At 44.4% G+C, this 13629-nt stretch overlaps 1 protein-coding gene across 1 annotated transcript in view; it reads right to left on the reverse strand.

Moving 5' to 3' along the window:
* LOC126426673 (ADP-ribosylation factor-like protein 5B) overlaps nucleotides 1–13629 on the reverse strand; it is a 49073-nt gene that overhangs the window by 22719 nt on the left and 12725 nt on the right. Inside the window, exon 3 of the mRNA XM_050088566.1 lies at nucleotides 13249–13484. Coding sequence (XP_049944523.1) covers nucleotides 13249–13484 — 236 coding nt within the window. The remainder of the gene's footprint in view (nucleotides 1–13248; nucleotides 13485–13629) is intronic.

Raw genomic sequence — 13629 nt, forward strand, 5'->3', positions numbered from 1 at the left:
TGTTTGATTTACGAAATTAATCATACAATCTCGCACATAGTTCAACTTACATAAAAGGAAGTTTACTTTGAAAGTAACGCTTTTCAAATCACCATCTGCAATATTTTCCCGTGACCTGTTAGAAATAGGTTCATTTCCGCAGTTGCCAGAGAGCGCCAGATGACAGGCGCCATCACATTATGTCATAAAAGAAACAAGACATCAGAGGATACCCCAAGAGCATCAGAATGTGCACAATGAAAGTGCATACTTAAAGTGCACATTTAGATGTCCAGATACCCAATGAAGTAGTCCTCGACCTGATATTATACGCTTTTCAGTGTGGTTTTCGGGATGTAAATTTTCTTGGAGTACCACTTCTGTATTATCTCATGTTTGGTTCTTTATTATGGCTTAATGCCGTACGTGCTAGAAGGTGAAAACGTGCACTTGAAATGCAGTGAACAGTGTGTGGAATTAAACGTTTCAAATACTTTGTCTGCCTCAGCAGAAAAGATTAATAAAAGCCAAATTTCTTTAGCAAACTGACAAAAACAACTTCATTGTTCTGCAAGGGGATTAATACTTGACTGTTAGAAAGGTAGAAATAAAATAAAATCCGAAACTAATACCAAATTTTTGCCTTCCGTAATTATGTGAATGTATTTTAATTTACTAGACAGCTTCCGGCCACAGAACTTCATTTTGTTTTCATTTGACGTGAGAGCATTAACGAAGAGGAAGCAGCAAAATCACGAAATAATATAAACACGGGTCACGTGGAGACTATCCACTTCCTCACTGTAACTCAGACTGCTCTGCACATCAGCCCCAGATCTATGATAGTTCCGAACCGGGACAATACTCGATACTCAACTGCGCATGCGGACGAGCCCACTCATAACTGCTATATCGACTCTAATGTAAACAGTTGTGACATCACGTTCATTGCAGGCAATTTTTTGTTATGAAGCATTGCACAGTCTTCCTAAAGCCTTTGCCACATTTTGCTGCTGGCAGATGCTTGTATGTATGGATACTATGTTCTGTTGTTGTATATGGCGTACTTCCTTTGCAATTTAAGTTTTATTTTTCTTTTTTCTCTCGTTCATCTTTTATTGCTGCAGTATTTTGCAGTAGCAGGGTATAGTAATATCCTTTGTTAGAGTATCGGTTCTTACCGGTCAAAATTACGAAAATTTAACTGAAAACTAAAACAATGGAAAATTCCTGGAATTTGAAAAATTCCCTGTTTTTTCTCGGTTCTCTCTCGGATGAAAAAATTCCTGGGTTTATCCCGGATCTCCCAGGTTCTATACACTCTATTATAATAATTACCGCACGCACAGAGGCATTCTGACACTCTTTCCTCCCACGCTACATGTGAATGGAACAGGAAGAAACCCTAAAGACCAATACTACAGGACGTATCATCTGCCGAGCACCTCACGGTGGTCTGCAGAGTATACATATAGATGTAAATGGCCAACAGTGCAACGAATCACGGCTCAAATCGACGCAGGACACGCTAGACAAACACCGAGTGGGCAATCTGTAGGAATACAGGCTCTGTTGGATACGGGAGCCAGCACCGTGCACAGTGTCACTGTTAAACTGACGTCGTCTGGCACGACAGCTCCCATTTATCGCCGATCACCGGGGACTGACACCGGAACAGTGGCTTAACACGATATGGTTGCACGAATCACAATTTCGCCTGACAGGAGACACCGTGCGAACACAGACCACACAAATCGACAGATACTGCCTGCCGAGAAGGTGCAGTTCGAAGCTGTGGTGTGTGTTACGGTCCGAGTCACATTTTCCCAGTACAGAATGGGCCACCTAGTCATTCCGGAACTGACTTCAAACGGTCCGTGGCACATCGAGCCACTCAGAGCGTCTCCACCCGTTTGGCTTCCCGACAGCCAGACAGTACTGCAGTGTTTCGAGATAATGTGTTGCCACATTGCTCCCTTGTTGCCAGGGAACGGTTCCAGGAACATGCACCAGGGGACATGGTCAAAGACCGGGAAGACCACCCGGGAGCCAGCCCAGATTTGAACCCCACCGAACGTATCGGGGATGTCATAGAATGCGGGCTTGTACCGTGGATCCTGCATCCGGAACAGATCAAAATGGGCAGCAGCTTTGCACACAATTCGATGTCAGCTGCTTCCGAAGGAGTATCGAGGACTTGTAGACTCAGTTCCGTGGTGTCTCACTGCAGTCTGCAGGGTCAGAGGAGGCTCCATGGAATATTAGGTACCTATCCCCTGAAAATATTAGGTCCCATGAAATTTTCAAAATCATTGTATTGTTGGCAAAATCACCAACATACTCTACTGGCCATTAAAATTGCTACACCATGAAGAAATGCAGATGATAAACGGGTATTAATTGGACAAATATATTATACTAGAACTGACATGTGATTACATTTTCACGCAATTTGGGTGCACAGATCCTGAGAAATCAGTGCCCAGAACAACTACCTCTGGCCGTAAGAACGGCCTTGATACGCCTGGGCATTGAGTCAAACAGAGCTTGGATGGCGTGTACAGGTACAGCTGCCCATGCAGCTTCAACACGATACCTCAGTTCATCAAGAATAGTGACTGGCGTATTGTGACGAGCCAGTTGCTCGATCACCATTGACCAGATGTTTTCAATTGGTGAGAGATCTGGAGAATGTGCTGGCCAGGGCAGCAGTCGAACATTTTCTGTATCCAGAAAGGCCCGTACAGGACCTGCAACATGCGGTCGTGCATTATGCTGCTGAAATGTAGGGTTTCGCAGGGACAGAATGAAGGGTAGAGCCACAGGTCTTAACACATCTGAAATGCAACGTCCACTGTTCAAAGTGCCGTCAATGCGAACAAGAGGTGACCGAATGGTGTAACCAATGGCACTCCAAACCATCACACCGGGTGATACACCAGTATGGCGATGGCAAATACCTGCTTCCAATGTGCTGTCACCGTGATGTCGCCAAACACGGATGCAACCATCATGATGCTGTAAACAGAACCTGGATTCATCCTAAAATATGACGTTTTGCCATTCGTGCACCCAGGATCGTCATCGAGTACACCATCGCAGGCGCTCCTGTCTGTAATGCAGCGTCAAGGGTAACCGCAGCCACGGTCTCCGAGCTGATAGCCCGTACTGTTGCAAACATCGTCGAACTGTTCGTACAGATGGTTGTCGTCTTGCAAACGTCCCCATCTGTTGACTCGGGGATCAAGATGTGGCTGCTAGATCTGTTACAGCCATGCGGATAAGATGCCTTTCATCTCAACTGCTAGTGATACGAGGCCGTCGGGATCCAGCACGGCATTCCGTATTACCCTCCTGAACCCACCGATTCCATATTCTGCTAACAGTCATTGGATATCGACCAACGCGAGCAGCAATGTCACGATGCGATAAACCACAATCGCAATAGGCTACCATCCGACCTTTATCAAAGTCGGAAATGTGATGGTACACGTTTCTCCTCCTTACATGATGTATCACAACGTTTCACCCGGCAATGCTGGTCAACTGCTGTTTTGTGTATGAGAAATCAGTTGGAAACTCTCCACATGTCAGCACGTTGTAGGTGTCGTCACCGGCGCCAACCTTGTGTGAATGCTCTGAAAAGCTAATCATTTGCATATCACAGCATCTTCTTCCTGTCGGTTAAATTTCACGTCTGTAGCACATCATCTTCATGGTGTAGCAATTTTAATGGCCAGTAGTGTAAATAGAGCCACAAATTTGGAAATGACATTACACTTACCAATAAAAAAATCTCTGAATACAAAATTGAGACATTACAATGTGATGATTAAAACTGGGTGTCCTATTCCTCAATGCCTTGCACAAACACAGCCAAACAATGAGAAAGTTGAAGATCCCATTTTATGGCTATGTAAACAGTATGGATAACAAGAAGCTGACAAAGAAATTTCACCTTCTGTGACAACAATAAAAGAAAACAAATTTCATGGTTTGTAGACGTTAAGAAAGATATGCAGGAGTCGGGAATAATTGACAAAGACATAAGACATACGTGAATTGAAGGAAAAAGATGCAAAACGTCAAGTGTTTCCAGAAGAGAACAAAAGAAGTGAGGAGGGACAAAGACAGAAGAAAGCAACAGAAAGCAAGAATGAAGAAATGTCGGGAAGGAAAAGTTAGTGTCCTGAACCATCTGCTGATCCTGAGTTGACTAGATTCAAATACTACTACTACTACTACTACTACTAATAATAATAATAATAATAATAATAAATCTAGGGTGGACCAACACAAACCCAGAATCCGATAGCATGGCTGAAATCCATAATAGCATGAAAGATTTTAAGGATTTTAAGGCCCCTGAGGTAATTCAGTAACTGCTGAAATGTGGAAAACTGGAAATGCTGGAACAGTCAAGAAGCTACATGGAGTCTTTCAGAAAGTCTGGGAAACAGTAGCTGTATCAGATTACTGGGAAACAGCATTCATTTCTCCTATCTATAAAAAAAGAGGTAAAACTGACACAAACAACTGTAGATGAATTTCCATTCTTCCAACAATTTACAAAATTCTGTCAAAAAACATTGCAAAACTGACTGGAAAGCCAACTATATCGGCAACTAGGAGAGTACCGAGGAGGATACCCCCTGTAGATCAAATTTCAGTTATGAAGTTTATTATCAGGTATATAAGAATGAGAACCAAAATCATTTATATTACATGTGTAGTCTTCAAAAAATCATGTGAGTCAACTGTCAGTGAAATATTGTTCAACTCCTTAAAATAGTTTGGTGCTCACAACACATCATTGGCAACCATAAAATACACATAGGTAAATACAAAACGAAAAATTAAAGTTTTAGGTGAAACCTTCAGAGTTTTTGAGATAAGATGACGGACTGTCCCCACGGCTGTCAAGCTGTGTACCAGAAAAAGTAATCAGGGAATGGAAAAAAGGGGACAGAATAAGAAGGAATTTAAAATATTTTGAATAAATAGACCGGCTCTTTTGCATATCTTTCCATCTCAGCTGAGTCCGCCCCGGTAGCTGAGTGGTCAGCGTAACAGACTGTCAATCCTAAGGGCCCGGGTTCGATTCCCGGCTGGGTCGGAAATTTTCTCCGCTCAGGGACTGGGTGTTGTGTTGTCCTAATCATCATCATTTCATCCCCATCGACACGCAGGTCGCCGAAGTGGCGTCAAATCGAAAGACTTGCACCAGGCGAACGGTCTACCCGACGGGAGGCCCTAGCCACACGACATTTCCATCTCAGCTGAAACTATAGAAGACGCAACAATGTAGATAAGTCTACACAAAACAGGTTCAAAGGCAGGCCGATGGACGAGGCAGTTATTATTAACGTGCAGCTACTCACAGAGGACCAGTGTGGTGCGTAATTATCTCACGGCAGTGAAACTTGGTCGATATTCCAATTTTGGCCACCGGGTGCAAATCTGGTGCTGTAAATGCAAGAAAGACACACGAAAAGTTTCCATATGGTAACAGGACGTGGACAGTAAAGGACAAACACGTGAGAAAGGCGCAACACTGATTTTGTAATTAAGTGCCGCTTACACAATTTGTTCAATACGAGCACCAAAGTAGCCTAGGAGACGGTGCATCCGCAAAACGACACGTTCGACAGTTACTCGCAATGATTCCGGTGGAAGACAAGCGACATGTTCCTGTATATTGGCCTTCAGATATGGTAAATACTGAATGTGTCTCTGGTAAACATGTTCTTTTAGATATCCTCGGAGTCAAAAGTCACACTAATTCAGATCAGGTCATCTAGCAGGCCACACATCTGGAAAACCTACAGAGATAACACATGTGTGGAAGGCTGCACAAAGCAGATCTGTTACTGGGCGAGTGACTCGAGGGGTTGCCCCATCTTTCACGAAAACAAAGGTTTCCACACAGTTGCGCTCTTCCAAAGCACCGTCCGAGGTGGTCGATAACATTCAAATTTCACTGTACACCTGATGGGTCTCCGGTTTATTCTCTTCAAAGAAGAATGGCCCCAGAATGAAGGCGCTCGTCGATACACCCCACACAGTGAGTGCAATGTTTCTTTGCGCACAATATGCGTTTCACTAATATCCCCGATTTGGTAGTTCTGTGTCTCACTGCACCCTGTAGCGAGAAATGTGCCTCGTCACCCCACAGAATATTTACTGGACACAGATTGTCAACTTTGGCACTTGCCAGAAACTGAAGAGCAAATGCAAAATGTTGCTGCAGATCGTGAGGTTTCTGTTGCTAACTCGTCCGGATCTCGTCACTCGCAATGTGTCCGGTGGAATATAAGCGAGGTGTTCCCGTATATTGGCCTTCAGATACGTCAACTACAGCCAGTGTAAAACAGACAACAACCCTTTCCGTACTGTCAGTCACAGGACGTACAATTCTCGTGACACTCAGTAAGAACTAGTACTATCCAGAGCACGTGCTGCACGCTCAATTAAAGCGACAGCAACCTTGTCAATAAATTCCACCGAGATAGTGTGCCCTCCTCTTCTGTGTGACAAAGTGAGCTCACCCGTGTTTTTTAATTTCATTGTCATCGTCTTTAAACCATTTAATGAGATCAGGCTTCTCCTCAGACATTTCAGTTGTTGACAGTCTCTCAATGTCACACTGCTGGTTGGTTTTGGGGTTTGATGAGGACTAAACATCGAGGTCATCAGTCCCCTGTTCCAAACAGACGTACTTGTAAAAGTCATGTACAGTAAAAGCATAACCTCTGCACCCAGAGGGAGGGAACACCAAGGGGTACAGAGCGAAAATGAACACCACAATAACACAAAATAGAGAACACTTAAAAGGAGCAGAGCAAATAGTTGACTAGAGTAAAACAGACTACAGTGGTTGATGGATCAGGTAGAAAGTCAACCACTCAACTACAGACGAAGAACCTCCAGCTGAAAAGTGTCGATAGAGGTACCATCACAACTTGTTACCAGAAAAGACACTATTTTGGTATCCACGTCACAATTAAAAGTAGCCGGTGTGGGTGTAGCCTGAGAAATCGTGCGAGAGCGCCCACACTAGAGCGAGTGATAAAACACAGCTGCACGGATAAAACGTAAAACTGAGTCAGCTATAGAGGCATCGTCATCGAGAATTAAAGGAAGTGCGGCTGGTAAATTAAAGGACTGCCACAAGGGGGCTAAAAGGGGGCAGTCCATCAGAAGATGGACCACTGTCAGCCCTGCATCACAGAGACACTCGGGCGGGTTCTCACGACGAAGGAGATAGCTGTAGGTCAACCGCGCATGTCCAATTCAGAGACGGCAGAGAACAACTGAGTCCCTACGCGTGCCCCTCAAGGATGACTTCCGTACGGCCGTGGACGACTTGACCGTGTGGAGCTTATGTGGCGTGTTCGAGACAGACCATTCGGAGCTCCAGACATCGCAGACCTTGCGATGTAGGGCTGACCGGAGTCTCTTTCCACGAGACCGAGCTCCAGGGGTGGCGAAGTGGTGACCTGCTCGGCCAACCGATCGATACGTTCGTTTCCTGGAATGTCTATGTGGCCCGGAGTCCACACAAACATCGCCGAACGACCACACTCGGAGAGAGCAGAAACAGCATCTAGAATACCACGCACCAAAGGGTCCCGATAAAAACACTGGTCGAGTGCTTGCAATCCACTCAGGGAGTCACTGCATATGAATGTCACACTGTAATTGCAACCGTACAGAAAAACAATTTCACTAACTGTGCACGGTCTCCCTTCTCGACAGCATTACAGCTTGTCAAATGACACCGTGGATGTCATCCTCTCATACAAACAATGTACAGTGCCAAACTTGGACCTGGTGGCCAAAACAGGAACTAACTGTTTTTCCAGTATAAATCAGTTATGCACTAACACATTATAAATCTACAAAGTTTTGCTGCCATACAATAACTGTAGCCCACACTGTATCTCCATGTGTAGCTGTACACCAGCTGCAACCACCCAGTACATGTTTTGAGGAAAAAAAAAGAGTATGTGACAAACGTGAAGGAGACACCGAAATACGTGGACACTGATTACAGATGAATAAGAAAGGGTACAGAATTTGAATATATAGGTGAAATAATGCAATCGAGTACTTCTGACACAGAAGCTAACTTAGCAAGTACAAGGAAAATGGATGCAGCTTTTCATTTAACAAAAAACCTGCACAACAAGAAATCTTTATCCATAAATATTAAACTTGGCACTACAACAATCCTTAGACCAGAATGGCTTTGTGCTTTAGAATGCCTGTTGTTTAAATTCAGCCAAATATTTGGCTGAAAAAGAAAAGAAAAGGAAAACATCTTGGCATCAATGGAAAATGGAAATTAAGACGTAATGAAACAGTAGGATGAATATTAGACAGCGAGGAAGAGAACAGTTGTATTCTATGGATATCTAGGAAGGCTAGAAAGAAACAGAACAAAAAGAAAATAATTTTTTGACATAAATCCAAAAATAACAATGAGGTGAATCAAACAATGGAAAATCCTGGATGGAATGTAACAATACAAGAGAAGGAAAGTTGCTAGTCACCATATAGTGGAGATGCTGAGTCGCTATAGGCACAATAAAAAGATTCACAGAATCATATCTTTCGGCCGTTAAGGCCTTTGTCAGCAGTACACACACACACACACACACACACACACACACACACACACACGCGCGCGCACGCGCAACTTGCACACATGTCTGCAGTCTCAGAGAACTGAAACTACACAGCGAGGAGCAGCACCAGTGCATGATGGGAGTGACGACTGGGTGGGGGTAAGGAGGAGGCTGGGGTGGGGAGGGGGAGGGATAGTATGGTGGGAGTGGCAGTCAAGTGTTGCAGTTTAGACGGAGGGCAGGAGAGAAAGAGAAGGTGCGGAGAGGGTAAGTAGCGGAAAGAAGAGAAATAAAAAGACTGGGTGTGGTGGTGAAATGACGGCTGTGTAGTGCTGGAATGGGAACAGGGAGGGGCTGGATGGGCGAGGGCAGTGACTAACGAAGGTTGAGGCCAGGAGGGTTACAGGAACGTAGCTGGTGTTGGTGGGAAGGATCCATATGCCACAGCTACTGGAAAGAAAAAAAGGAGAAAAGAAACAAGACATTAGTTATTCTATGTGGTCCTCAATAGGCCAAAGCCATATATCTGTCCTAACAATAAATCTGTAAAATTCTCGGGTCTGTTTGCCCGAATACATTTCACCAAACCTACACGATAAATTTTCACAGGGGTTTCCGCAGGTAACTCGGGGCACCATATAGGCTTTATTTCATCGAAATCAGAAAAAAAGATACCGTAATTGAATGTTTTATCTGTAGAAACATTATAAATTTATAAGTTTTCACAAGTAACCTGGTGGACCAATTTCAATAATACTGATTTTAATTTTAATAATCAACAGCCACAGTTGCACCGTTTACCTAGAATTTACCTAGGTTTCAGTCAGGATAACCCAACCTTCTTCAGAATAACAGTAACTACCATTTGTCCGTAGTGGACATCGTCAAGCGAAAACTACAAATTCATAAATTTTCATCAGAGTGTAAAACTTATCTGGAACTGCCTAGGCCCTACGGGCAGCCCCTTCCTCCAGTGACAGACTTCTTCCGACAAATGTTTTCCCTCGTATTTTCCCTTCGATTACGAGTCATAATAGCTGGTATCTTTCGCCTCTTATAACGTCTCCTTGATATTGATTCACTTTATAGAGGGAAACATTCCACATGGGAAAAATATACCTAAAAACAAAGATGATATGGTTATAATAGAGGGAAACATTCCACGTAGGAAATAAATCTCTAAAAACAAAGATGATTTGACTTACCAAATGAAAGTGCTGGCAGGTCGACAGACACACAAACAACCACAAACATACACACAAAATTCAAGCTTTCCAACAAACTGTTGCCTCATCAGGAAAGAGGGAAGGAGAGGGAAAGACGAAAGGAAGTGGGTTTTAAGGGAGAGGGTAAGGAGTCATTCCAATCCCGGGAGCGGAAAGACTTACCTTAGGGGGAAAAAAGGACGGGTATACACTCGCGCACACACACACATATCCATCCACACATATACAGACACAAGCTGACATATTTAAAGACAAAGAGTTTGGGCAGAAATGTCAGTCGAGGCAGAAGTGCTGAGGCAAAGATGTTGTTGAATGACAGGTGAGGTATGAGTGGCGGCAACTAGAAATTAGCGGAGATTGAGGCCTGGTGGATAACGGGAAGAGAGGATGTATTGAAGAGCAAGTTCCCATCTCCGGAGTTTGGATAGGTTGGTGTTAGTGGGAAGTATCCAGATAACCCGGACGGTGTAACACTGCGCCAAGATGTGCTGGCCGTGCACCAAGGCATGTTTAGCCACAGGGTGATCCTCATTACCAACAAACACTGTCTGCTTGTGTCCATTCATGCGAATGGACAGTTTGTTGCTGGTCATTCCCAACGATCAAAGGCAGAGCCACGTGTGCAAGCACCCGCGTGATCTACCAACTGACCTGCCTACACTGTGACGCATTCTATATTTTTTTTACAGTCGGCAATAGTTCTTTCTGCTTTTTAATCCTACAAAGGACTACTTCATTTGAAATTTTCATCACCCAGAACATCCGTAAGAAACGGCAATACGGATACATATCCAAAGTGTCATATTTTCTTCCCCCAGATATCGACTGAAGGGCCAGTTTTCACACCGACGGAAAAAAAATCGAGAACTAGTAGTGACAAATCATTTACATGTTCAGTTGCGGACCGAGACCCGATCTTACGAAAGGTTTCTTCAGGCTACTAAATTGGTTCCTGGCTTTTTCTATTCTAGAGCTGATCTCTTTCTTGCAGTCACACTGCTGAGCCACCACAGGGCCCCGAGTACTTCGACGACAATACCTGTACAACCTTATTTCCCCGTACTGACAAGGTTGCCTGGACTCTTCTCCCAGATAAGACTACAACTTAGGTCTCAGGCAGGTCAAACTTGCCACACTGCCGGACTAAATTGTCTGTCAGGTGTCGGACTGCAGGCAGACCGTGTACTACAACAGTCACCAGCGTACCTAATACTGTCGATTATGTTTCCATTTGTGAAGATCCCACTGCTACCTTCTGCCAAAACTCTCCTAAGAATTGCTCCAAACTAAATGATAAATGAGAGAGGTGGTAGTACACGGAACTGACAAACACCTTTACTAATTGTAGTCGCTTCCGAATGTTCGTCTGCCAGTTTTCACACCTGCAGTCAGATTCCAATATTGCACACTCACGCTACATAGATCGTTTTGCTCGAAACTGGTTAACCTCAAAATCACTGCCTTTTACGGCTTACGCAATCGAAGGCATTTTTATAGTCCACAGAACACCTGTTCACATTGACATTTGTATGACTAACATGTCTGTGCAGACTAAAGTGTCGAATGAAAATTTGTACCGAAGCTGGGAGTCTAAATCGGGCCTCCCGCTCACTAGGCAGGTGCGCTAACCGATACCCCCTCAGGGCACAGTGGCTCTGCAGAACTGTACGAACTATCCTAGCTCGCCTCCCTGCCCGATCCAAATTCCGTCACGCCTCGACCCACTCGGTATCCTTCCCCGACAGCACTGCAAAGACGCTCTAACAGTACCGGAATACTACCTCAGCTTCCAACAAATCCCAGCCTCAGAACGAATGTTCGTTCGTCCCCTCAGTCTGCACGTATACACTGTACATGCTCGAGACTCTAAAAGGTCTCCGGAACTGTATATTTTCATCTGATTCGTATCTCTGCACTCTGTGCACTAGTGCATTAGGAAATAAGACACTTCTGAAACGTGCTGCTCCAGAAGGAAGCTACCGTATTTACTCAAATCTAAGCCGCGCATTTTTTCCGGTTTTTGTAAAGCAAAAAACCGCCTGCGGCTTAGAATCGAGTGCAAAGTAAGCGGAAGTTCTGAAAAATGTTGGTAGGTGCCGCCACAACTAACTTCTACTGTTGAATATATGAGCGCTACACAGGCATGCTTTGCAGGCACAAAGATAAATACTGGCACCAAAACCTCTGCGTCAGCAAATAAATTAAAAGAAAAGGTAGAAGAATGTAAACATAATGCCGTGTATTCTTTCGTGTTTGCTGCTATTGCATTTAAATCCCGTCTGCCTAATAAACTACGAAACTAGAGTGAGACAACAGCAAACACGGAAGAATATACATAACACGTCATGTTTATATTCGTATTATTCTTATGCTGAATAGTGATAGTCAGAAGTTAAGCACGGCAGCTGACTAGATTTTTAAATCTAAGATGACACTAATTTCTGTGCAGTATGTAATGTGCTAAAGAGGCATCTGCAAAGATTTTCAAACGGAGAAGAATTTTCGCTAATCTCTTGTTCAGAACATCTTCTATCATACGCAGTATATTATTTGGTTCTTGTAAGTAACAACAAATAGCAGTCTCTTGCCTCTGTTTCGCTTATCAGACAATTCCTCTCCCTTTTTTTTTCATTGTAAGCGGCGGTAGCGCGCACAAAAGTGAGCCATGCCGCGTGCGGCTACAGGCCGTAAACACTCATTATCAGAATGCAACAAATAATGCCCGACACAGTACAATAATGCAGTTTCAGCTTAGAGTGACGTAAACACCTATAACAAAGAGAACAGCACTTATCAGATCAAAGCACAATAAGCAATCGATTCAAACTAGACAAAGCACGTGAAAAAGGAAGGGTACCCGTATAAATACGGACGGAGCGCCTGACGCATAGCAATGGCTACCTGGGAAAGCTTAACTGCTAAGCTTACGACTCGAACCAAACTACTGTAGCTGTATCTTCATCCATTCGACCTAAATTGTGTCTCGTGTTACAATTGACCAACTTTGTTTCGATTTGGAGGTGCAGTCTAATACTTTTCTCTCGTCTCAAATTCCAGGTGCAGCTGAGATTCGGGAAATTTTTTTTTCCTCGATTTCGAGTCTCATTTTTCAGGTGCAGCTTAGTTTAGAGTGCGGCTTAGATTCGAGTAAATATGGTAAACATTACACAGGTAGATGCAGTAAACTAATTAAGAGATGCAACTGCGGAGAAAAGACCCGAGGAAGGGGTCAGTCAGTAGGACACGTCCCGAAGTACCGAGGAATCGTCAATTGAGAGGTGAGAAATATACCACTCTGCTAATCGGGACCCGGCACCGACCTCTCGCAGAGACTGCCACCGACACCTACGGACGACAGACGGGAGGGGTCCTAGACTCGGGGACATGCGAGAAGAGGAGAGGAGAGAACTGACCCTTCTCCGGTGAGGGCGCAGCAGGACTGGATCTGCCACTGGTGGTGCTTGATGGAGGTGAGGTCGAGCAGGCGAGAGATCTCGGCCGCCGACATCGAGCCGCGCAGGTCCTGCTTGTTGGCGTACACCAGCACCGCCGCCTTCGACAGCTCCTCGTGCTGCAGCATGCGGCACAGTTCCTGCCGGCACACGCCGATGCGCTCCCGGTCCGTCGAGTCCACCACCAGGATCACGAACTGAAACCGGACGTGCACTAGTCTGTCAGGCTGCGGCTGAGGTGGTCGTAATTTATGCCGACCGAATAAAAATGCCAAACTGTAATTATGAAAATTTGATCGACATAGAAATGTTACACAGTCAGCCTTACAAGTATTAAAAAGA

Source organism: Schistocerca serialis, chromosome 11 (assembly GCF_023864345.2).
Source record: "Schistocerca serialis cubense isolate TAMUIC-IGC-003099 chromosome 11, iqSchSeri2.2, whole genome shotgun sequence".
In the NCBI taxonomy this organism is placed as follows: Eukaryota; Metazoa; Arthropoda; class Insecta; order Orthoptera; family Acrididae; genus Schistocerca; species Schistocerca serialis.